At 40.9% G+C, this 26,263-nt stretch overlaps 1 protein-coding gene across 2 annotated transcripts; it reads left to right on the forward strand.

Moving 5' to 3' along the window:
- The first annotated feature begins 2 nt into the window (after positions 1 to 2).
- On the forward strand, positions 3 to 26,124 carry Gins1 (GINS complex subunit 1). 2 transcript variants are annotated; one of them, XM_006985526.4, is made up of 7 exons: positions 5 to 227; positions 7,543 to 7,607; positions 10,844 to 10,942; positions 11,618 to 11,708; positions 19,570 to 19,686; positions 22,062 to 22,136; positions 25,678 to 26,124. In XM_006985526.4, the coding sequence occupies exons 1-7, from the start codon at positions 153 to 155 to the stop codon at positions 25,744 to 25,746; spliced, it is 591 nt and encodes a 196-aa protein (XP_006985588.3). In that variant the 5' UTR covers positions 5 to 152; the 3' UTR covers positions 25,747 to 26,124. The 2 variants fall into 2 exon arrangements, with proteins under 2 accessions (XP_042132374.2, XP_006985588.3); XM_042276440.2 differs by lacking the exon at positions 19,570 to 19,686 and having other exon boundaries at positions 3 to 227.
- Positions 26,125 to 26,263: the final 139 nt, after the last annotated feature.

A 26,263-nucleotide genomic window follows, 5' to 3' on the forward strand; every position in this document is an offset into this window, starting at 1 on the left:
TTCCATTGGCTGAGCCTGTTTGGCGCCAAAGCGAGGAGGAGCGGCTGAGCGCTGTGGGGCTCCGAACAATAGAAGTGCCGCGGCCGAGAGCACAGCGACCGTTTGGCGTGGCTTGGCAGTTGACAGGACCGCGGGACCCAGGAGCGTCCGTCATGTTCTGCGAAAAAGCTATGGAGCTCGTCCGCGAGTTACACCGCGCGCCGGAAGGGCAGCTGCCGGCCTTCAACGTGAGGAGCGGCGGACGGGCAGGGGCGTGCCGAGGGCCTGGCCTGGGGGCGGGGCCTCAAACGAGGGGCGGGGCCTGTGTGGACTCTCCCTGGGCTAGGCAGATTCTTCTCACATGTCAGTTGCTGGGTTCGCTTTACCTCTTTGCTAGGTGCCGAGCTCGGGAACAAAAAGTTTGAAACTGGGCCAAACCAATTGTAGGAAGAAAAAGGAAAGACTCATATTCATGTTATTCATTGACGTGGTGAATTTCCCCATCTGTTTCTTGATTTTGTTTTTTTGAGACAAGGCCTCATGTTATCCAGGCTGGCCTGAAACTCTATTTTATTTATTATTTATTTATTTATTTATTTGTTTTGTTTTTTGTTTTCGAGACAGGGTTTCTCTGTGTAGCTTTGCGCCTTTCCTGGAACTCACTTGGTAGTCCAGACTGGCCTCGAACTCACAGAGATCCGCCTGGCTCTGCCTTCCAAGTGCTGGGACTAAAGGCGTGCGCCACCACCGCCGGGCCTGAAACACTATTTTAAACAACAACAACAAAATACGTGTATGTGCGTCACCTGCATGCAGGTGCCCCATGGAAGCCTAAAGAGGGTATGGGATCCTCTGGAACTGGGCGTTTGTGAGCTTCAGGATGTGGGTGCTGGGAACCCAGGTCCTCTGCAAGAGCAGCAAGTGCTTTTAGCCGCTGAGTAATCTCTCCAGCTCCACATACATCTTTACACCCAGCCTCTTGATGAACCAATAGCATCTTGATGTAACCCTAGTAGTTCTGGGGGTCGCTGTGAAGCCAGGTCCCACCTGAAGCCTTTGGAAACCACCCATTTCCTTTCCTTGCTTGTAGATGATATTGACTTTTTTTCTTTCATGTATCTGGGTTCAGTCTGCTAAGAGCTGACACTTCTAGAAAGAGCCTGATGCCCTGTGAAGGGCCATATGGAATCATGTATGCACCCTTTGTATCTGTATCTGGCCTCTTTTGCCCAGTATAATCTATTTGAGACTTTTGTTTGTTTTGTTTTTTGAGACAGGGTTTCTCTGTATAACAGCTCTGGCTGTCCTGGAACTCACTCTGTAGACCAGGCTGACTTCAAAAAGACTATTCTTATTGTGGTGTATGTTTTCAGTAGTTCAGTAGTTTTATTGTGCCTTTTTATTTTAAAGATTTATTTACTGTTTTTTTGTTTGTTTGTTTGTTTGTTTGTTTTGAGACAGGGTTTCTCAGTGTAGCCTTGGATGTCTTGAAACATGCTCTGTAGAACAGGCTGGCCTCAAACTCACAGAGATCCACCTGCCTCTGTGTCCCAAGTGCTGGGATTAAAGGTGCATGCCACCATCGCCTGGCTTAAAGATTTATTTTTAAATTTTCTGTGTATGAATGTTTTGCATGCATGTATGTTTTACGGCTACATGCATGCCTGGTGCCCACGGAGGTCGGAAGAGAGCAGGAACTGGAGTTACAGATGTTTATGAATCACCATGTAGTGCTGGAATTGAACCTGAGTCCTGTGCAAGTGTGATTGATATATTGTGCACCCCAATAAACTTATCTGGGGGTCAGAGAAGAGAACAGCCACTATATTAAACATAGAGGTTAGGCAGTGGTAGCACATGCCTTTAATCCTAGCATTCAGGAGGCAGATCTATGGATCTTTGTGACTACACACTAGGAACAAAGGCCACACTAGGAACAAAGCCAGGCATGGTGACACACACCCTTAATCCCAGCAGTAGAGATCTCATGTCTTGGTTTGGGAAGCACACATGCCTTTAATCCCAGGAAATAATATGGCAGGACACAGAAAGGTATATAAGGCTTGAGGACTAGGAACTAGAGGCTTTTAAGCAGTTCAATTGAGACCCTCAGGGGTGAGGCTTTCAATCTGAGAATTTGTCGAAACAGGATCGCTGAGGAGTTGTCGAGGTGAAGTTAGTTGTGACTTGTTCTCTCTCTCTGATCTCTCAGTTTCTCCCCAATATCTAGCTCTGGGTTTTTATTATAAGACCTTTTAAGATTTGTGTTACAACTGAGCCATCTCCCCAGTCCTTATTGCACTTTTTAAATGGCTATTTGTTTTACCTTTTAGTTGGTAAAAATATGCATTCTAATATAAAGTTGCCCATTTTATTTTTTTATTCAATAACTATGTGATATTCATTAATTACATTAATTGTATTGATTTATTACAGTCATATTATGATGTCCTTTTACTACTGTCCATTTGTGGGACTTTTCCATTACACAAAACAGAGATTCTGTACTTAAGAAATCATTGCTGTATATTCCTTTCTTCTCCATCTTGAGATAACATCTAATCTTTCTGTCTCTATGAATTTGTATATTCTATATATTTCATGTAATACAATTCTATAGTAGTTGTCCTTTTTTAATGTAAAAGCATTTTATGTACAACTACAGGAGAAATAATATACAGATAGCTTGAACATAAAAAGAGGTTATAATTCAAAATTCCATGGTTACTTGAAACTGGAAAATATTTTCTCTGTAGAAAATAGTAAAAGTGCTAACATTTCCCATTAAGCCCTTTTAAGCCAAATAATAGCTGAATTATACATATAAATATTGATTAGATTTTGGGATACAGAAGAAACCTATCTTCATCTGTTCAGAGAGCTATGTTTTACTTAAGTTGTGTAAGTGAGATTCCTATTCATCTTCCCCTTCACTGTTTGATTTTTTTTTTTTTTTTGGTTTTTCGAGACAGGGTTTCTCTGTGTAGCTTTGCGCCTTTCCTGGAACTCACTTGGTAGCCCAGGCTGGCCTCGAACTCATAGAGATCCGCCTGGCTCTGCCTCCCAAGTGCTGGGATTAAAGGCGTGCGCCACCACCGCCCGGCCACTGTTTGATTTACGGCAGACATTTTTCTATAGGCTAATCCATAATCTAAAAAGATTTTAGCCTCCCCTCCTGAAAGTACAGCCACATATTCTTTCATCAGCTTGATACGGTACAAATTCTTATCCTAATAGTGAAATGTTTCACTAAAGCTTGCCCAGTGATCAGGCAAAACCAAAACTTATTATAAGCCACAGTCAATTTAGGGTTCTCCCTGCTATGTAGCCTCCCTGGTTCTGTGGGTTGCAGTCTGATTGTCCTTTGCTTTATATCTAGTATCCACTTATGAGTGAGTACATACCATGTTTGTTGTCTTTGTGAGTCCTGAGTGACCTCACTCAGGATGATTTTTTTTCTAGTTCCATCCATTTGCCTGCAAATTTCATGATGTCATTGTTTTTCTCTGCTGAGTAGTACTCCATTGTGTATATGTACTACATTTTCTTAATCCACTCTTCAGTTGAAGGGCATCTAGGTTGTTTCCAGGTTCTGGCTATTATGAATAATGCTGCTATGAACATAGTTGAGCATGTATCTTTGTGGTATGATTGAGCATTCTTGGGTATATACCCAAGAGTGGTATGGCTGGGTCTTGAGGTAGATCAATTCTCAATTTTCTCAGAAGCCACCATACTGATTTCCACAGTGACTGTACAAGTTTGCACTCCCACCAACAGTGGAGGAGTGTTCCCCTTGCTCCGCATCTTCTCCAACATAGACTTTCATTAGTGTTTTTGATCATAGCCATTCTGACAGGTGTAAGATGGTATCTCAGAGTCGTTTTGATTTGCATTTCTCTGATGACTAAGGATGTTGAGCTTTCCTTAAATGTCTTTCAGCCATTTGAGATTCTTTTGAGAATTCTCTGTTTAGCTCTGTAACCCATTTTTTAATTGGATTGTTCAGTATTTTGATGTCTAGTTTCTTGAGTTCTTTATATACTTTGGAGATCAGCCCTCTGTCAAAAGTGGGGTTGGTGAAGATCTTTTTTCTATTCTGTAGGCTGTCTTTTTGTCTTACTGACCGTGTCTTTTGCCCTACAAAAGTTCTCAGTTTTAAGAGGTTCCATTTATTAATTGTTTCTCTCAGTGTCTGTGCTACTGGTGCTATATTTAGGGAGTGATCTCCTGTGCCAATGCGTTCAAGAGTACTTCCTACTTTCTCTTCTATCAATTTCAGTGTAACTGGATTTATGTTGAGGTCTTTGATCCACTTGGACTTGAGTTTTATGCATGATAACAGATACGGATCTATTTGCAATCTTTTACATGTTGACATCCAGTTATGCCAGCACCATTTGTTGAAGATACTTTCTTTTTTCCATTGTATAGTTTTGGCTTCTTTGTCAAAAATCAGGTGTACATATGTGTGTGGATTAATATCAGGGTCTTCAATTCAATTTCATTGGTCCGTATGTCAGTTTTTATGCTAGTACCAGCTGTTTTTATTACTATAGCTCTATAGCAGAGCTTGAGGTGAGGGATCATGATGCCTCCAGAGGTTGCTTTATTGTACAAGATTCTTTTTTTTTTTTTTTTTTTTGGTTTTTCGAGACAGGGTTTCTCTGTGTAGCTTTGCTCCTTTTCTGGAACTCACTCTGTAGACCAGGTTGGCCTCGAACTCACAGAGATCCACCTGGCTCTGCCTCCCGAGTGCTGGGATTAAAGGTGTGCGCCACCACCATTCTTTTAGCTATCCTGGGTTTTTTGTTTTTCCATATGAAGTTGGGTATTATTCTTTCCAAGTCTGTGAAGAATTGTGTTGGGATTTTGATGGGGATTGCATTGAATCTGTAGATTGCTTTTGGTAAGATTGCCACTTTTACTATGTTAATCCTACCTATCCATGAGCATGAGAGATCTTTCCATTTTCTAATATCTTCTTCAATTTCTTTCTTTAGAGACTTAAAGTTCTTATCAAAAAGGTTCTTCACTTGTTTAGTTAGTGTTATCCCAAGGTATTTTATATTATTTGTGGCTATTGTAAAGGGTAATGTTTCTCTGACTTCTTTCTCAGCCCTTTTATCATTTGAGTATAGGAGGGCTACTGATTTTTTTGAGTTGATCTTGTATCCTGTCACTTTACTGAAGAAGTTTATCAGCTATAGGAGTTCCCTGGTAGAATTTTTGTGACCACTTATGTATACTATCATATCGTCTGCAAATAGTGAAAGTTTGACTTCTTTCTTTTCAATTTGTATCCCTTTAATTTCCTTTTGTTGTCTTATTGCTCTAGCTAGAACTTTAAGTACTATATTGAATAAATATGGGGAGAGCAGACAGCCTTGTCTTGTTCTTGATTTTAGTGGAATCGCTTTGAGTTTCTCTCCGTTTAATTTGATAGTGGCTGTTGGCTTGCTGTAAATTGCCTTTTTTTTTAATGTTTAGGTATATTCCTTGTATTCCTAAAGTTGCCCATTTTAACTTAGTGTACACTCCAATGCCACTAATTACATTCACTGTTGTCAAATCACCTTCACTGTTCCCAAAACCATCTTTCATTACTCCAGCAGAAACTTTGTCATCATTAGGCTTTAATGCCTGACTCCCCATTTCTCACAGCTCCTGATGACCACTTTTCTTTTACCCACATTTATTTATGTGGGTGGAGGCATATGTGCAACAGCACAGTTGTGGAGGTCAGGGGAGATGTGAGAGTCGGTTCTTTCCCTCTACTATGTGAGTTACAGGAATTGAATTCAGGTCATCAGGCTTGGAGGCAAGTGCCCTTACAAGCTGAGCTGCTCTCATTGCCCCACCCCCACCCCCAAGACAGGGGTTCTCTGTAGCTCTGGCTGTTCTGGAACTCACTTTGTTGACCAGGCTGGCCTGAAGTCATAGAGATCTGCCTGCCTCAGCCTCTGGAGTGTTGGGATTAAAAGAATGTGCCACAGGGCTGAAGAGATGGCTCAGCAGTTAAGAGCATTGGCTGTGGCTGCTCTTCCAGAGGAACCAGGTTTAATTCCCAGCACCCATATGGCAGCTCACAACTGTCTGTAACTCCAGTTCCAGGGGATCTGACACCCTCACACCAATGCACATAAAATAGTGTTAAATAATTAAAAAAAAAGAAAATGTGCCACCACCACCCAGCCTTTTTGTTTTTTTGTTTTTGTTTTTTGAGACAGAGTTTCTCTGTGTAGCTTTGAGCCTTTCTTGGAACTCACTCTGTAGCCCAGGCTGGCCTCGAACTCAGAGATCCGCCTGGCTCTGCCTCCCAAGTGCTGGGATTAAAGGTGTGTGCCACCACCGCCTGGCTTATTTTGTTTTTTTGAGACAAGGTTTCACTGTCTGAAAAAATTCAGGTTGGCCTCAACTTGAGATACTTTTTCCAGTTGCTAGGATTGATTCTAGGCATGTGCTGCTGTGCTTGGCTAAAGCGCTTTTCTGTCTATGAATTTGCCTTCCTAGGTATTACAGTCCTTTTGTGTCTGCTGTCTGGTTTAACATGAATTGTCAGGATCCATCTATGTTGTAGCACGTATCAGTACTCCTTCCTTCTTATTGCTAAATGATACTCCATTGGGTTATATACCACATTTGGTTTATATTTCCATCTGTTGTCGGTCCTTTGAGTTATTTTTGCTTTTGACTATTTTGAATAATGCTGCCAAGAACATTTGCAGAAAGCCCAGTGTATGCCTGTAATTCCAGGACATGGGATGCTGAGGCAGAAGATTTAATGTGAGGTCAGCCTGGGTCACATAGTACTAGCAAGACCCTGTCTCAAAAACAAAAAAACAAAACAAAAATTATGAAAACCTGAAAATAAAAAAAAAATCAAACACAATAAAATTGTGTGTAAGTTTTTGTGTATGGGTTGGAGATTTAGTTCAGTAGTAGAAAAAAATGAAGGAGTGAAAGGAAGAAAATAACAAAGAAAACATGTCTAAGAATGGGATTGGGTCTAGAACTAGAAGTGGAATTGCCGGGTCACATGGTAGTTCAGTTTAACTTTTTTCTGGTGCTGGGGATGGAGGTCTTCTGCTAGCTAGGAAAGTGCTCTACCCATGAGCTGCACCTACAGTCCTTTGTTGTTTTAAGATTGGGTATCTCCAGCACTCGGGAGGCAGAGACAGGCGGATCTCTTTGAGTTTGAGGCCAGCCTGGGCTACAGAGTGAGTTCCAGGAAAGGCACAAAGCTACACAGAGAAACCCTGTCTCGTGAACCCCCCCCCCCAAAAAAAAAAAGATTGGGTATCTATGTCATATATGAAGACCTTGAAGTCTTGATCCTCCTGCTTGCCTGGCATCCTGGGTTCAGGAACTCTGTCCATTCCTTTTAAGTGTGAATAGCTGTGGAACTGATTTCCACAGGCTATACCATTTTATATTCCTTACCAATATCTGTAGCCATGGAAATATATTGTGAAGACTATTTTTTGTTAAGGTATGTAAATGAAAAATAAATATAGTACAGATTGAAATTAATCGGGAAATCAATATATTTATACATTTCAGGAGGATGGACTCAGACAAGTTCTGGAGGAGATGAAAGCTTTGTATGAACAAAACCAGTCTGATGTGTAAGTTGTGATAATATCAATGTTTTAAAAATAAAAAATGAGCCGGGGGCTGGAGAGATGGCTCAGAGGTTGAGAGCACTGCTTGCTCTTCCAAAGGTCCTGAGTTCAATTCCCAGCAACCACATGGTGGCTCACTACCATCTGTAATGAGATCTGGTACCCTCTTCTGGCCTGCAGGGATATGTGCACTGTATACATAATAAATAAATAAATTTTTAAAAAAAAGATTTACTTTAAAAAATAAATAAATAAATAAAAAATGAGCCAGGTGATGGAGGTGCATGCCTTTAATCCCAGCATTAGGGAGGCAGAGGCAGGCAGATCTCTGTGAGTTCAATGCCAGCCTGGTCTACAGAGTGAGTTCCAGGACAAGCTCCAAAGCTACACAAAGAAATCCTGTCTTGAAAAACCATTAAACAAACAAACAAACAAATAAAATAAAATAAAAAATGAGATGTTAAAATCAGAACCTTTTATCTCTTTGGGGGATGTAATTTTTTTTTTTTTAATTTTCTGAACCTGATCTTACCCTGGTTGTACAAGTAAGCACAGCACTTGAACCTAAAGAAGTTTCTGCTGCTCTGTGGTTGGACAATGCTTCACATATGCTAGATGCTTAATACATCTTCATGATGTATTATGATGTATGACTTCTACGTTGAAAGAATTAAGGCAGATTTTAAAAGATGAGACAGGAGCAGATAAAGCCCACAATGCAAGTCAATACTTAGTTCTCACTTTTCGTTTCATTGACAGATGCCTTAGTGTGTTTGAAGGAGGAGGGTCCTCTGAGCAGGAACAGCGGTGATTTCTGACACCATGAGCAGAGTTTACTGAGAACTGGTATCACAAAAGGCTACCTACCACTTATCAGGTCAAGAGAGGGCTATAGAGTTACTGGATATTTAAGCAAGGCCTGGCATTTCAAACATTGGTGAATCTGGACTGTGTGAGCAGACTTCAGAGGCTGCCATCACATGGTAAGATTTACAAAAAAAAAAAAAGAGTGCTAAAAACTGGATAAAGCTGGGGTAGACCAGGGTGGTCTTGAACTCAGAGATCCATTTGCCTCTGCCTCTCAAGTGCTGGGATTAATGCCCAGTGGTAGTCAGAATCTTACCTAGAGAGGTCTGAGTTACTTGGATGTAGAAGTTAATAATATGATGATAAGATCTGTGAGGTATACAAACGATAGGAACACATTATATGTAGATAACAGAAAAATTTTTACCAATATAATGAGGACTGTGGTAAATGTGAGTCCGATATCAAGTCTTGAATGCAATTCTGCAAAGTTGTTCATTAATCCATTCAACAGACATACACTGAATAAATTTGCATTGATAAATATTTCTGGTATTTCCATAACTAACATAGCCTTGATTTCTTTTCGTGACCCTTACTGTTCAGGAGGCAGACACTATGACACTTTGCTCTAAAGAAAGGCTGCAAGAGAGAATAATGCTAGGAGCCAATATGAAGTATAACTGAAACTGAGGAACTGGGAGTTTTCTCTGAGGAAAAGATATTTCAGCTGAGGCTTCAAGAAGAGGGTTTTAGTCACTCAAACAATCAAGGTGAGCAAAGAGCATTCAGGCAGTAGCTACAGCATATGTTAAGGATCTTAAAGAGGCTAGTCCTCAGGAAACCACATTTAAAGACCAGTGTGGCTGGAACTTAGCAAGGAGAAGAGGGTGTCATCAGATGAGAGAATGGGTGGGGGGTAGGCAGTCTGTCTTAAGGTCATCCTGGCTGCTATATGTATTTAACAAGCAGAGAGAATGACACAGTGGCCATTCAGGTCATTGACTACAATAAACAGAATAAAGATATATTTTAGAGTTGGCCTATTAGGTCTTGGTCCAGTAAGGGACTGAATTTTCCGTACTCCATGTATTTGTACTCTGCAAATTAATGATCCAGAAATTTGTCCCTTACTCTGTTAAATTCTCACTGGGGAGGTGATCATTGTTACTAGTTTCTGATTAAAATTATCTGTGAGGGGGCTGGAGAGATGGCAGTGGTTAAGAATACCAGCTGCTCTTGAGAGCACTGGGTTTGATTCCCAGAACCCACATGGCAGCTCACAATGATCTAAAACTCCAGTTCCTGGGGATCTGATACCCTCTTCTGGCCTTTGTGGGAACTCCATGCATGTGGTACAAACACCTATACAAATAAAAAGATTTTTTTTTTCCTCTAAGTTTTTTTTCAAGATTTTTTTTTTCTCTAAGTTTTTTCTCTGTGTAGCCCTGGCTATCCTGGAACTCTCTGTTTAGACCAGGCTGGTCTTTAACACAGAGAGTCACCTGCCTCTTGAGTGCTGGAATTAAAGGCATGTGTCATCACCACCCAACCCAAATAAGATTTTGAAAAAAAAAAAAAAAAAATAGGGCTGGTGAGATGACTCTGTGGGTGGAGGTACTTGCTGTTAAGTTTGATGGTTTGAGTTAGACCCCCAGGACTCACATGGTAAAAGGAGAGGATGAACTCCTTAAAGTTGCCCTCTGATCTGTTCTATACACAAACTGCATGCACACATAAATGTAATAAAAATTTAAAAAATAACTTGTGAATAAAGGGGAACCCTTCAACTAATCATGTGTAAATGTGAAGAGTTTTATGTGTACTTTCTACATTATTCTGCTATTAAATTTAATCTTTTGAGAAAAGATCTCATTTTGTAGTTCCGTCAAGTGCTAGGGTTATAGATACGGTGCCACCATGCCCTGCTAGTCCAAATGTATTATATTGGTTTCTTATAATCTGGGGGTGATATCTTTACATTGTAAGCAGTTGTAAGGAATGTGGAGACTTAGCCTGACCTCCACAGAGTGGCAGAAGTTTGTAGAATGGCTCTCTGTGGTCAGGAAGAAGCTTAGTGCTAGAGCTCTCGTCTAGCATGTGTGGGGCCCTGGATTTGATCTTCAGCACTACAAGAACAAAACCTAGATTTTCTGATAAATACAGGGTCTCACTAGGATGACTTTAACTCAAGAGATTTCTCTGACTTTGCCTCCTAAATGCTTGGGATCAAAGGTGTGTACCACTGTACCCAGTTCTGTTTTTTTCTTTTAATATATTAATGAAAGCACTGGCATGGTGGTAGCTACTCTGCTCGGGTTTACTGCTACTAACTTTAAATGGACAAAGCAAGCATGTATGTCAGTCATTCTGGCTTTGAAACTTTTACCTACACTGGAATATGTTTCTTGCTCTTTCTATGTCCTTACCAGGAATGAAGCAAAGTCAGCTGGACGAGGTGATTTGATACCAACCATCAAATTTCGGCATTGTTCTTTGTTAAGAAATCGACGCTGCACTATAGCATACCTGTAAGTGCCTTGGGTTTTGCTTGGAGTGTCAGGGAACCTAGGAAGGTTTTTGATGTAGTTTGGTTTCTCAGTTGGTAGCAAGGAAGAAAGAAATCTTCTGTGGTTCCTTTTTATGTTTTTTTAAAATTTTTTAAAATTATGAAACATTAGTGTATTCATAAAAAGTGAAAACAATATAACTTGCTCTGTAGAACCTAGGGCTTAGACCTTAGTGTTTTGCCACATTTACTTCATTGCATATTGTTTTTATGCTGCACTAGTTTGGATTACCATGGCAGCTCACCACTGAATTCTTAACGCTTTTTGTCTCTAAGCAGTAAGGATCTCTTGGCTTTTGTAACCACTCTATATTGTCACATTTGGAGAGTTAAACAACTTTCTAAAATTGAAACAGGGTGTCATTATGTAGTCCTGGCTGGCCTTGAACTCACAGTGATCCTCCTGCCTCTACCTCCAAAGTTCTGGGATTAAAGGCATTTGCCACCGCACCAACAATCTAAACAGTTTTATGCATGTTTTTTTTCCATTGTCCCAAAGATGTCTTCTTGTTGGTGTCTTTCTAATCAGTAGCCAAACAAAGTCCCCATGTTCCATTTAGGTTTTGGTGAGTCTTGAGTCTTCTCATCAGAATGACTTTTGACCCCTTTTATTCTTATACCATCTTATACATCTTAGGTATGACCGGTTGCTTCGGATTAGAGCACTCAGGTGGGAATATGGCAGTGTCTTGCCAAATGCTTTACGATTCCACATGTCTGCTGAAGAAGTAAGTTAGCACTATTTAAATGTATAAAAATGCTATCTATGTTCTCTAACAGTAGTTATCTCTGTTTCTCTTTTTGTCTTTAGTATTCAGCAATTTCTTTCTTTCTTTTTTCTTTTTTTCTTTCTTTTTTTTTTTTTTATTATTTAAACTGGCCTAATGGCTCAGGCTTCTTGCTATCTAGTTTTTTTGGGGTTTTTTGTTTGTTTGTTTGTTTTTTCCTTTTATTTTATTTTACAATACCATTCAGTTCTACATATCAGCCACGGGTTCCCCTGTTCTCCCCCCTCCCACTCCCTCCCCTTACCCCCAGCCTGCCCCCTATTCCCACCTCCTCCAGGGCAAAGCCTCCCCCAAGGACTGCGATCAACCTGGTAGACTCAGTCCAGGCAGGTCCAGTCCCCTCCTCCCAGACTGAGCCAAGCGTCCCTGCATAAGCTCCAGTGTTCAAACAGCCAACTCATGCAATGAGCACAGGACTCGGTCCCACTGCCTAGTTGCCTCCCAAACAGATCAAGCCGATCAACTGTCTCACCTATTCAGAGGGCCTGATGCAGCTGGGGGCCCCTCAGCCTTTGGTTCATAGCTCATGTGTTTCCATTCGTTTGACTATTTTTTTTTTCAATAATTGAGTAAAACCGAAATTTATTATAAGCCACAGTCATCCTAGGGACCTCCATGCTATATATATATATATAGCCTCCATGGTTCTATGGGTTGTGGTCTGATTGTTCTTTATTTTATATCTAGAATCCACTTATGAGTGAGTACATACCATGACTGTCTTTCTGGGTTTGGGTTATCTTACTCAGGATGATTTTTTCTAGTTCCATCCATTTGCCTGCAAATTTCATGCTTTCATTGTTTTTCTCTGCTGAGTAGTACTCCATTGTGTATATGTACCACATTTTTTCCATCCATTCTTCCGTTGATGGGCATCTAGGTTGTTTCCAGGTTCTGGCTATTACAAATAGTGCTGCTATGAACATAGTTGAGCATGTATCTTTATGGTATGAATCAGCATTCCTTGGGTATATGCCCAAGAGTGGGATGGCTGGGTCTTGAGGTAGTTCGATTCCTAATTTTTTGAGAAACCGCCATACTGATTTCCACAGTGGTTGTAAAGTTTACATTCCCACCAACAGTGGAAGAGTGTTCCCCTTGCTCCACATCCTCTCCAACATTGGCTGTCATTGGTGTTTTTGATCGTAGCCATTCTGACAGGTGTAAGATGGTATCTCAGAGTCATTTTGATTTGCATTTCTCTGATGATTAAGGATGTTGAGCATTTCTTTAAATGTCTTTCAGCCATTTGTGATTCTTGTTTTGTGAATTCTCTGTTTAGCTTTTTAGCCCATTTTTCAATTGGACTGTTCAGTATTTATATGTCTAGTTTCTTGAGTTCTTTATATACTGTGGAGATCAATCCTCTGTCAGATGTGGGGTTGGTGAAGATCTTTTCCCATTCTGTTGGCTGTCTTTTTATCTTACTGACCGTGTCTTTTGCCCTGCAAAAGCTTCTTAATTTTGAGAGGTCCCATTTATTAATTGTTGTGCTCAGGGTCTGTGCTGTTGGTGTTTTATTTAGGAAATGGTCTCCGGTGCCAATGCGTTCAAGAGTGCTTCCTACTTTCTTTTCTATTAAGTTTAGTGTAACTGGATTTATGTTCAGGTCTTTGATCGACTTGGACTTGAGTTTTGTGCATGATAACAGATATGGATCTATTTGTAATCTTTTACATATTGACATCCAGTTATGCCAGCACTATTTGTTGAAGATACTTTCTTTTTTCCATTGTATAGTTTTGGCTCCTTTGTCAAAAACCAGGTGTTCATATGTGCATGGATTAATGTCAGGGTCTTCGAATTCAGCAATTTCTAACCTGAACTAATTTCTTTTTGTTGTGTGTTTTTGTTTTTTAGCGACAAGGTTTCTCTGTGTAGCCCTTGCTGTCCTGGAACTAGCTTTGTGGACCAAGCTAGCCTTGAACTCACAGAGATCTGCTTGCTTCTGCCTACTGAGTACTGGGATTAAAGGCATGTGCTACCACACCTGGCCTTGAACTAATTTCTTATATACTATGATAGGAAGTATGTGGTGGGGAGTATTTCTAAGTGCCTGTACTGTGTGGAAAACTAAGTACTTAACAAAATAGAGTCCCAATAGTTCTTATTTTGTTTTTCGAAATAGTGTTTCTGTGTATAACAGCCCTGGGTGTCCTGGAACTGGCTTTGTAGACCAGGCTGGCTTTGAACTCACAGAGATCCACCTGCCTCTGTCTCCCGAGTGCTGGGATTAAAGTGTGCACCACCCTGCCCAATATGCTATTTACTACTAATCCATCTTTGGGATTAAAAACTGGAATTATTACTTGGCTGTTTTCTATACAATGTATACATATAGGTATATATATACATTCTAATTAATATTACACATTCATATTGGTAATAAATCTTGATTGGTCCAAGGCATAGGATTACTTCAGATATTGTATTGAAGCCAAATAAACTTAAATCCTTACTATCCAAGAGCTGTCTATCTCAAGCAAGTAACTTGACCTCTCTGTGATGATATTGTGTTCCCCAAAATATTGTGCACCCTAATAAACTTATCTGGGGTCAGAGAACAGAACAGCCACTAGATACAGAGGCTAGAAAATGGTGGCACTCACGCCTTTAATCCTAGCATTCCCGAGGCAGAAATCTGTTTGGATCTCTGTGAGTTCAAGGCCACATTGGAAACAGCCAGGTATGGTGACTCACGCCTTTAATCCCAGGAATTGAGGGTAGAAAGCAGAAAGGTATATAAGGCGTGAAAACCAGGAAGTAGGCTGGTTAAGCTTTCAGGCTTTTGAGTAGCAGTTCAGCTGAGATCCATTTGGATGAGGACACAGGCTTCTCAGTCTGAGGAAACAGGATCAGCTGAGGAATTGACAAGATGAGGTAGCTGTGGCTTGTCCTACTTCTCTGATCTTCCAGCATTCACCCTAATACCTGCTTCAGGTTTGTTTTTATTAATAAGACCTGTTAAGATTCCTGCTACACCTCTCCCTGTGTCTAAATTATCTCCTTTAAAAATGATACAGTTTACAAGGACTTCAGAGAATAACTGCCTGAAGTTAGACCACACTTCACCTAAGTCTTCAATGAAAGTTCCCTTTACTTTAGACAACAGTTACAAGTTCTAATGTTCCATGATTCCTATAGGTTCAGTACGGCACCAGAATGAATCATAAAACTCAGCAAACCATTCAGCTTCAAACATCAGTGTCTTGAAGCCAAATGGATACAATGCAAAGTGGATACAAATGGGAACCAGCTGGATGAGACTCGTGAGGCAGGGCTGAGAGGGTTGGAGACTATAAGCTTCTGTATCTTATGCTTGTACAGCAGAGCATGACACCCTCCCGACATATCCCATAATGGTACACAAATATTGCCGTCCAGGTGCTCTTTTTTTTTTTGATACAGGGTTTCTCTTTATATTTCTCCTGTCCTAGAACTCACTTTTTAGACCAGGCTGGCCTTGAACTCACAAGAGATCTGCCTGGCTCCGCCTCCCGAGTGCTGGGATTAAAGGCGTGTGCCACCACCACCCGGCTCCATCCAGGTACTATTACACAGCACTGGTGTCTAAGTGATTGGGGTTTTATGCTCCAGAGATATGACCATTGAATTAATGACCCTGTCACTGAGCTGTCTTCTCTCCTCCCCTCCCAGGAGGCCACACTGTTAGTGAGGTCTAAAGCCCAGTCCACTGACTGTATGGTTTCTAGCCTCCACTATCGAGAGTCCTCATTGACAACTGTTGATACTTCTCTGCATCAGTGATACATGATTTCTGTCCTTAACTATTTATATATTGTATTACATCTTTTGATTTGTGTGTGTTGAACCAACCTTTCGTCCTTGGAGTGAAGTCATCGTGGTCATGTCTGATCTTCTTAATGTGTTCTTTAATTCTGACTCTAAGAATTTATTGCAAGTTTTTATGTCTATCAGGGAACTTTGTAGTTTTCTTTTTTTGTTGTGTCATGGGGTTTTGGTGTCATGATAATGCTGGCTTTGTACAATGCATTTGGCATTGTTTCCTTCCTTCTGTTATGGAATAGTTTAATAAAAGTATTTGTGCTAGCTCTTCTTGAAAGGTTTGGTAGAATTTGACAGTCAATCCGTCTAGTCCTGAGGCTTTCCTTTGTTGGGAGGCCTTTTACGGTTGCTATAGTCTCACTGATTTTAATGGATTTGTTTCTTCTTGATTTACTTTAGGCAGATCTTATGTGCCTAGGAATTTATCCATTTTTTGATTGTATCTATATATTATTTTTTTAGTTTCTACTTCATTAATTTCTGCCATGATCTTTATTATTTCTCTCGTCCTCCTGCATTTGGGTTTGGACTATTCATGTTTTCCTAGAACCTTAAGGTGCGTTGCCAGGTTTTTATTTTGTTTTGTTTTGTTTTGTTTTGTGGGAGGATCTAATTTCTCTGGGTAAGTGCTTATTATAGCTACCACCTTTCCTCTGACAACTGCTTTAGCTGTGTACCAAAGATTTTGGTAAATTGTATTCTCACATTGTTTGATTCTAGGTAATTTTCAGTTTCCTCCCTAATTTCTTCAGTGGCTCAGTGGTCATTCAAAAGTATATTATTGACTCTCCAAATATTTGTGTGGTTTTAGTAGTTTTCTTGTTGATTTCTAGTTTTATGGCATCAATTTGATAAGATACAAGAAGTTATTTAGATTCTCTTGTATTATTTAGGACTTGATTTGTGACCCAGAATGTGATCTCTCTTCTAGAAGCTTATGGGCTGCTAAGAAGAATGTATATTCATTACCTGTTAGATAGATATTCTGTGTGTATCTAATAAGCTCATTTGATCTACAGTGTAGTTTGATTTTTTTTTAGATTATTTTTTATGTATGAATGGTTTGCCTATGTGTATGTATGGACACCATGTGCATGCCTGGTGCCCTTAGAGGTCAGAAGAAGGGGTCAGATTCCATGGAACTGGAATTACAATTGGTTGTGAGCCACTATGTTGATGCTGGAAATAGAACCCAGGTCCTCTGCAAGAGCAACAAGTGTTCTTCACCACTGAACCATTTCTCCAGCCTCTGCAGTATAATTTAACTCAGGTTTCAGTTTGAATGAAAATGGTGTGTTGAGCCGGGCGGTGGTGGCGCACACCTTTAATCCCAGCACTCGGGAGGCAGAGGCAGGCTGATCTCTGAGTTCCAGGACAGGCTCCAAAGCTACACAGAGAAACCCTGTCTGGAAAAACCAAAAAAATAAATAAAAAATTAAATAAAAAATTAAAAAAAGAAAATGGTGTGTTGAATCACCCACTGCCATTGGATCAGGACCTATCTGACCTCTTATAGCCCTCAACATGTTTCCAATTGTTATATCATCTTATAATTCTATTTTGCTTTGCATTTTTGACATTTTGACTACAATATGTTAGAGAGGTTCTTCTCTGGTCTTGTCTTTAGGGTTCTAATACCTCTTATGTCGGATATCTTTCTTTCTCTAGATTTAGGAAATTTTTATATTTATAATTTCATTGAGTGGAATCTCTTAACCCTTTAAAATTTACCTTCACTTCTATCCTGTGGATTCTTAGGTTTGGTCTCTTGATTGTGTGCCAGAATTCTTGGTCCTTGTGTGGTGATGCTTATTTCCTTGTTGATCTTCAATATAGTTATTTCCTCTTCTGCTCCATGGGTTTTGTTTTGTTTTTTGTTTCCCCACAATTTCTGACATTTTCCACTAGGTTGCTTTTTTTCCCCCCACAAGACAGGGTTTCTCTATGTAACATCTCTGGCTGTCCTGGAACTTGCTTTGTAGATGAGGCTGGCCTCGAACTCTGCCTTCCAAACACTGGGATTAAAGGTGTATGCCGCCACCACCACCACCACTACCACCACCACCACCACCACCACCACCACCACTACCACCAGGAACTCTCCCTGTTTTATTTGGGGATCTTCTTGAAGGCTTAATCTCTAGTACCCTCCGTAGAGAGAAAGCAAATTTCTGTGATAGCAACAAACCAAGAAGCCAGACAAGATATAGAAATACACTTAAAGTCAAGTGCAGCCCACTAATGGATCATCAGTGACCACAAAGGGAAAACTGGCAAAGCCACTGCAGAGTGTGGGACAAAGGTCATTTTCAGAGGGAGTGTGGGAACAGTAAATGAATGACATGAGGAGGAGGAGGAGGAGGCAGGAAAATAGAGAAGCAAGATTAAATACAAGAATGGGGACAGAAGCTGAGTGAGATAAATGTTATTCAGGGAAAAGAGCAAGAAATTGGAAAAGAAAAGAAAAAAACATGACATCTCAACCATAGTCACCTCAAAAAACAAGCAAGCCAGGCAGTGATAATAGCGCACGCCTTTAGTCCCAGAACTCAGAGGCAGAGACAGGCGGATCTCTGTGAGTTCCAGGCCAGCTTTGCCCACAGAGTGAATTCCAAGACAGCCAGGGCTACACAGAGAAACCCTGTCTTGAAAAACCAAAAAATAAAATCCCAAACAACGTGGCTGATATGTAAAATTGAATTAAATTAAAACAAAAATCCCAAACAAACAAAAAAAGGGGGTGGTGGTGAAAGTAACACTAAAAGTGTACCAAGAAGAATAAAAGGGTGAGGGGTCCCACAGGGTTTGAAATAAAACAGGGGTGAGGTACTAGGGCACCTTTCTGGTCGTTCTTGAGGGTCCTCTGAAGTTGGAGTCTGATAGGTCCATGCACAGTGGGCGGGGTCAGTGGAGCTTGTGGACCTTTGTTTTCCCTATGGTTTTTTTTTTTTTTTTTTTTTTTGGTTTTTCGAGACAGGGTTTCTCTGTATAGCTTTGCGCCTTTCCTGGAACTCACTTGGTAGCCCAGGCTGGCCTCGAACTCACAGAGATCCGCCTGGCTCTGCCTCCCTAGTGCTGGGATTAAAGGCGTGCGCCACCACCGCCCGGCTCCCTATGGTTTTTATATGCTGTTGCTCAGACCATGCAGGCCGAGTGTCTGATGTCTGCCAGAGCTGCCTTCACTTTGGTAGTTGTGATAGCTTTGTCAACTTGACACAACCTGAAATTCCTGGGAAGAGATCATTGGGCTAGTGGGAATGTCTGTGGGGGATTTTAATAATTGCTTGCTGTGGGAAGATCCAGCCCTAGGATGTGTCAATTTTGAAATGGTAGTATGTGCTTTGTACAAATTTTCTTTCTTTTCTTTCTTTCTTTCTTTTTTTTTTTTTTTTTTTTTTTTTTTTTTTTGGTTTTTTTGAGACAGGGTTTTGTAGCTAGAGTTTTCCTGCCTGGCCCACAGTCAGGACAAATCTCTGTCACCCACCAGTCCCACAGCAGCTCAGACCCAACCAAGTAAACACAGAGACATATTGCTTACAAACTGTATGGCCATGGCAGGCTTCTTGCTAACTGTTCTTGTATCTTAAATTAATCCATTTCTATAAATCTATACCTTGCCACATGGCTTGTGGCTTACCGGTATCTTCACATGCTGCTTGTCCTGGTGGTGGCTGACAGTGTCTCTCTCTGCCTTCCTGTTCTTTCTTTTCTCCTCTCTGTTAGTCCCGCCTATACTTCCTGCCTGGCCATTGGCCAATCAGTGTTTTATTTATTGACCAATCAGAGTAGTTTGACATATAGACCATCCCACATCAGGGTTTCTCTGTATAGCTTTGGTGCTGTCCTGGATCTCGCTCTGTAGGCCAGGCTAGCCTCAAACTCACAGAGATCCGCCTGGCTCTGCCTCCTGAGCGCTGGGATTAAAGGCGTGCACCACCACTGCTCTGTACAAATTTTCTTAAACCTTTGTAAATGACCATTGTTATGTTCACAGATGGAGTGGTTCAACCATTATAAAAAGTCTCTTGCTACTTACATGAGGTCACTGGGAGGAGAGGAAGGCTTGGACATCACCCAGGATGTGAAACCCCCCAAAAGCCTCTATATTGAAGTAGGTAAACTTGCCTTAATGTGCACATTGTGCTACCCTTTATCAAAGATGAGGATTTACTAACTTCTCTTACAAAGAAAGAAAGGAAACTTAAGACAAGAGTGAGGAGAAGATAGTTTCCACTGTCTTTAGCATGGACACCTAAAATTTCATCAGTACACCCATTTTAATAGTTTCGGTTTTAGTACCACAAATAGATTGCCAAAAGGAAAAAGTTTCTAAAGAGGGAGAGAAACCTATAGATTGAAAGGTAAGACATAAAGTACAATGTGTAGTTCTCTCAGATTCTAGTTTCAACATGAAAACTTAGGAAAATATCCATGAGGGACTGGAGAGATGGCTCAGTGGTAAAGAGCACTGGCTGCTTTTCCAGAGGCTTCAGGTTCAATCCCAGCACCTCTATGGCAGCTCATAACCATCTAATTCCAGTCCTAGGGGACCCGATGCCCTCCGCCCCACTTGGATACTATACATGTGGTGTACAGACAAAAATGCAGGTAAAACGCCCATCCACATGAAATAAAATGGGAAAAAAACAAAATATGTGTGAGACAAGTGGGAACTTTTGGATATTAAATGAGTAATGATATGAGACAGTGTGTGTGTGTGTGTGTGTGTGTGTGTGTGTGTGTGTGTGTGTATACACACAACTATATATATACTGAGATAGGGTCTCATGCAGCTGAGGTTTACCTGGAACATACCGTGTAGTCAAGGGTAACTCTTACTTAGCTCATGATCCTCTTGCTTCTACCTCCCAAGTGCTGGGATTGCAGGCTTGAGCCACCATGCTTGACTTTTTTTTTTTTTAATTTAAGAATATTAATGCCGGGGGTGGAGAGATGGCTCAAAGGTTAAAAACACTGGCTGTTCTTCCAGAGGTCCTGAGTTCAATTCCCAGCACCCATATGGTGGCTCACAACCATCTGTAATGAGATCTGGCACCCTCTTCTGGCCTGCAGGGATACATGCAAACAGAACACTGTATACATAATAAATAAATAAATCTTAAAAAAAAAAAAAAGAATATTAATGTGTAGAAGTAGGTAATTTAAGCCAAGTGTGGTAGTTCATACCTGCAGTCCTAGTAGTTGGGAGGCTGAGGCAGAAGTTTAGAGTTTAGAACCAGCCTGGGCTACAGGAAACCCTGTCACAAAATGGGGAAAAAGTAATCCTAAAGTGATTGAGGGGACACACTTGGCCACAGCACCTTTTCCCCAAAACCAGTCTTTTCAAAGAAGTCAATACAGCAGTGGAGGTTTTCCTCTAATAGTATTTCTCACACTAAGTTAAAAAGCTCTGAGTTATTGTCAAATTTCAGACTAATTCTAGGACATGTACAAATATCTGTACTTGTTGCTGGAGTTGGTGTTACTGGAAGTCAGTGGCAGTGCAGTATGGGTCCTAACCCTCAGGAGAGTAAACTCCTCCCCAGTTCTCATGAGGTGGAATGCCTCTGTCTTCCTGGAGAGCACTTAGTGTTGTCCCTTCAAAAGAACTATTTACATGGAATGTGTACCTGACTGCAGTTGTGTCCTTTGGTATACATGAGAACAACTTTGGGGAGTTGGTTCTCTCCTTATCCTGTGAGGTCAGGGGTCACCAGGCTGACACAGCAAGTGTTTTTACCCTCTCAGCTGTCTTGACGGCCCAGATAGTTCTTTTCTTTGCAGGAGTTGCTGTCAAAGACTGCCTCGCTCCTCTACCTTCCAACCAGGACCTCAGTTTTCATAACCTGGTTGCCTAAAGAATAAGGTTAAGATGAGGACAAGCTGAGATGATTACAAATTTTTACAAATTAAAAGATAATTCAGGCCGGGCGGTGGTGGCGCACGCCTTTAATCCCAGCACTCGGGAGGCAGAGCCAGGTGGATCTCTGTGAGTTCGAGGCCAGTCTGGGCTACCAAGTGAGTTCCAGGAAAGGCGCAAAGCTACACAGAGAAACCCTGTCTCGAAAAACCAAAAAAAAAAAAAAAAAAAAAGATAATTCAGTACAACGTTTTTGCTTCTATTGTCGCACAGCTTTCATTTTCTGCTGCTAAGAATTCCCTGGAATGAGTCTGCATATTGAAGAAGATTGGAAGAATCTCTTCCAAAAGCAGGAACTGGCAAACTTACCTGTGTCCTGTTCTCATACTACTACTACAAAGTGAGGCTGGAGTGGATCTAGATATTACATAGATATTCATGCAGCACCTGTTTTCCTTTTGATTACTACACATAATAACATAAACCAGGTATGCTGGGGCATAGCTACGTTCTCAGCTAGTCAGGAGGCCAACACAGTAGGCTCACTTGAGCCTAAGACTCAACTAGTCAACACAGCTAAAGACCCTGTCTCAAAGAAAAAACAAAGTCTCAATTTGTTCTTTCAGGTACGGTGTTTGAAAGACTATGGAGAATTTGAAGTTGATGATGGCACTTCAGTCCTGCTTAAAAAAAATAGTCAGGTATTTTCTGTTGTTATATGCTTTAGACTTTGTTAAGAATGTGTGTAAGGAAATGCTGGATTCAGTAGCAAAAAGAATATCTCCTTGTAATGTTCCTCTGTATCTCAGACCTTTCTGGACTTTTTCTAAATACTAAGACTTGAAGCAAATGTTTCATATGGCAAGAAAAAATGTATTTATTTACTAGGCTGCTGATTATATTTAATACTAAACATTTTCCTGAGTAATTATTATGATGGGCCTTATTCTAATTAGTTGACAGATTATTTGGGGACTATTAAAATACTGAATTTAAGAGTTGGTAATCCCATTTACTCAGGAGGTAATCCCACCTGAGGAGGACCAAAAGTTGAAGACCAACCACATACAGTGTTGTTTGTCTTTAATTCCAGAGTTCCAGACCAGGTTGGTCACAATAGCAAGTTCAAAACCAACCTGGGCTACAAAGGAAATTCCAAGCCATACCTGGCAGTTTAGTGAGATATTATCTCAAAAAATAAAAAGAGGGTTGGAGTTGTGCCTCAATGGTGGCACTTGTCCAGCTGTCCAGCGTGCATGAAGCTATAGATAGGTTCATATCTATAGTACTAGAGTAAGAAGCAAAAGAATGTTGGTTTGAGCTTGTCCCTGACTTTATGGAATTTTTTTTTTTTTGGTTTTTCAAGACAAGGTTTCTCTGTGTAGCTTTTGGAGCCTATCCTGGAACTCGCTCTGTAGACCAGGCTGGCCTTAAACTCACAGAGATCCGCCTGCTTCTGCCTCCCAAGTACTGGGATTATCTTATATAATATTAGAGGGACCAGCCTTAATATTATACATCTCAGGGGCTCAGGAGAGAGAACTACTAACGGAGAGGACTATTTTCAGGAAATAGAATCTCAGCACACTGAGCTCTATAGTCCACTTGCTTTAATTCCTCTGGCATAACATCCACATATATACAGCTTCAGTTCTGTTCTCGTGCCTAGCTCCTTTCTTGCCTGATTTCTCTGTTTATCTACTGTTCCCTCTTAACTTATATCTTAATTCTCTCATCTTAATTCTGCCTCATCTAGGTCCTTTTCACCTTGTTCTTACCCAGCTAGTACTTCCCCATCTGACTCTTCCTCATCTTCCATCTCGTTCCTCTGGTACTCTCTTCTAGCCCTTCAATCTAGTTCTTCCCCAACTCAGTTTGTTCCTCTCAAGTTCTTACCCATCTAGTTCTTCCATTCTCTTTTCTCTTCTCCATCCTCTACGTGCCCTGGAAGTCCCAGTATAAAAAGGAAGGGTCCGAGCTAAATTGTGTAAAGCTATTTTTTACTTAACGTCCACCTCACCTAGGCAGTGTCTCCTTGTGGAATTTACCTTAAGTCAGGAGACTTGCATGTGGGCTGCTATCACTGTTAGTCATTGAAAGTTGGGCGCCCACCTAGGCAATGTCTCCTATTAGTCCTGGAAAGTGGCTAAGGGAGATAATCTGATTCCAGAGAAAGCCTTTCCTGAGGCTGTTCTCCAAATTCCTGGAATGTGTATGTCCAGAGAGTGATCAGTCCACACTGTTAGCCCTTCTAAGGGAAAAGTCAATTGGGAAAACTATGAAGGCACACATGATTTTCATAACAGAATACAGCTGATTTATAACAAGCCAAATAACACCAAAAACTCCTTGGAATTTGGCTTCCTCTGGAGGAATTCCCTGATCCCTCCAGGTAGTGACTTTGCCATAACCAGCTGAGTTCTTATGATATATTCCTGAGGCCTGCAGCAGGATTAAAGGCGTGTGCCACCACCACCCAGTGAATTTATGAAAATTCTTAAGCAACCATTTTCAGCTTATACCTCATTTTAACCTTGTTCTTTACAGCAAGAAATCATGGTGTAGATCAAGAACTTTTAAGTACTTAATATGTAAACAGAACAGCTTAATAGGATAAGATTGTCATTGAAGAGCTGTGACTTCATATTAACCCAGTTCATTTTTATCCTCTCCCCGTTTTCTGAAGTCACAGTAAAGGAAGATAAGGGCCATTCTTTCTTCTTTGCCTGTCCTGCCATGTGGGTGTTAACCAGTTAGTGCCTTGTCCTTAAATCATGATGTGGACTGTTTACATCCTGGAACAGAATACTTCTAGTCATCTTGTGCTCTGGCCCAAGAGGGTGACTGATCTGCTTTATTAGTGTGCAGCTGTCATTTCCCAAAAGTAGGTTTGTAGAACTGATTTCAAAGATAGCCTAAAATCTTTGTTAAACCAACTGTTCTCTCCCATGTGTCTCCTTAAACATACTGCACCAAAACTAGATGGTGAATTAAGGTGCTTTAAAAAAATCTGTGTTCTGAAGGTGCCATGGGAACCTGCAGTTGCCAGGAGCAAAGCTGTCCTCAGAGCAAGATGAGTGGAAGTGCTTTCAATTTGTTGAGGTTTTCTGGAGCTCTGTTGCTGATCTGCCCACTGTGTGCTGAGCCAATGAGGCCTGAGCCTGTTCATTTACTCTTGTGTGGACATGTGAACAGCCTCAACAACTTACATTATCTGTGTTTGAAACCTATTTTCTACTGTTTAATGTTAAGGAATTTCTAAAATACCTGATCATGGGCCAGCAAGATGACATAGTAAATAAAAGTACTAGCACACAGGCCCAATGACCTGAGTTCAATCCCTGGATCCCATAAGATGGCAAGAGACATCCTGAGATGTTGTCTTCTGACCTTCACATACATGCTATGGCCTATGCATATCTGTATCTGCACATGCACACGCACGCACCCACGCATGCATGCATGCATGCATGCATACTAAATTAGTTACTTAAAAATATATCTGTCTACACCTAAAACTGACTGTATCTGTGTAGGTCATCCACATAGTTCAGACACTAGTGGAGAAATGCTTAACATGTATTCTTTAATACTTATGAATATGGTGTTAAAGCAACTGTCAGATGTATCACTGTGTGTGTTTAACACTTAATAATTTTTAAAAAGTTGGTGAATAAGGAGCTGGAAAGATGACTTGGTGGTTAAGTACACTTTCTGCTCTTGCGGAGGACCCTAGTCCAAGGAGATCTAGTGCCCTCTTCTGGCCTCCACGGGCAACAGGCATACATGTGGTACACATAGATACATGTAGGCAAAACACTCATACACATAAAATAAAAATGAATAAATCTTAAGAATTATGCAATGACTTTTATAAAAATAATAACTTTATTAGTAGTGTTCATCTCTTAGTAGTATCAGTTTTACTTGGTTATAATAGCAAATTAGGCCAGGTGGTGGTGGCGCACGCCTTTAATCCCAGCACTCGGGAGGCAGAGGCAGGCGGATCTCTGTGAGTTTGAGGACTGCCTGGGCTACAGAGTGAGATCCAGGAAAGGCACAAAGCTATGCAGAGAAACCCTGTCTCAAAAAACCAAAAAAAAAAAAAAAAAAGGAAATTAGTTGAGTTTAGCTTTTATTTACTTAGCTGTAGAAGTTGATAAGGTATATAATAACTGTTGCTTTTTACTGATGTGAAATATAATTTTCCTAATCATTTCTCTCACTCCCTTTTGCTGGCAGCACTTTTTGCCTCGGTGGAAGTGTGAGCAGTTGATCAGACAAGGGGTCCTGGAGCACGTGCTGTCCTGACTGTCCTGACGGCAGCGGGGACTTCAGGCTCCGCCAGGTGTGACGCTAAGTCTAGCTCATGGAAACATCCTCACTGGACCTCCCCTCTTCCTTTGATTTTAAATTTACAGGCATGCTCTAAAATAACTACGAAGGGCACCTGGGGGGAGCTCAGTGGTAGAGCACTTACTTAGCATTTGAGAAACCCTGGGTTCCATCCCTCGCACCTCAAAAGACACGACAACAAAAATCAAAGAGCAGACTATAGACCAGGAGCACGTGGCTCCAAGTATAATCTGCCACCTGTTAAGCTTTGTTACAAGCTATATCTCTAATCATTGCATTCCCATAGTAAATGCTGTACTTTTATAAATAAAAATCAACAGTCTTCAGTCTGAATCTGTTTTCATGATACATTTTTCAAAAGTAGCAAATATTTATCTAGTAGAAGATGTCAACATCCAGGGGTAGGGGAATAAATCTGTTTCCTTAGCAGTAGAATAAGCCCCCAGGAAAAGTTATTTGGCCAAGTGAAGGT

The sequence above is a fragment of the Peromyscus maniculatus genome, chromosome 4 (assembly GCF_049852395.1).
Source record: "Peromyscus maniculatus bairdii isolate BWxNUB_F1_BW_parent chromosome 4, HU_Pman_BW_mat_3.1, whole genome shotgun sequence".
NCBI classification, from domain to species: domain Eukaryota; kingdom Metazoa; phylum Chordata; class Mammalia; order Rodentia; family Cricetidae; genus Peromyscus; species Peromyscus maniculatus.

Excerpts from the sequence above, each read along its gene's own strand:
- Gins1 (XM_006985526.4), top strand. The coding sequence starts at position 153 with ATGTTCTGCGAAAAAGCTATGGAGCTCGTCCGCGAGTTACACCGCGCG. Across the intron at positions 7,608-10,843 it reads GAACAAAACCAGTCTGATGT|GAATGAAGCAAAGTCAGCTG; the intron begins GTAAGTTGTGAT and ends TGTCCTTACCAG. Across the intron at positions 10,943-11,617 it reads CGCTGCACTATAGCATACCT|GTATGACCGGTTGCTTCGGA; the intron begins GTAAGTGCCTTG and ends TATACATCTTAG.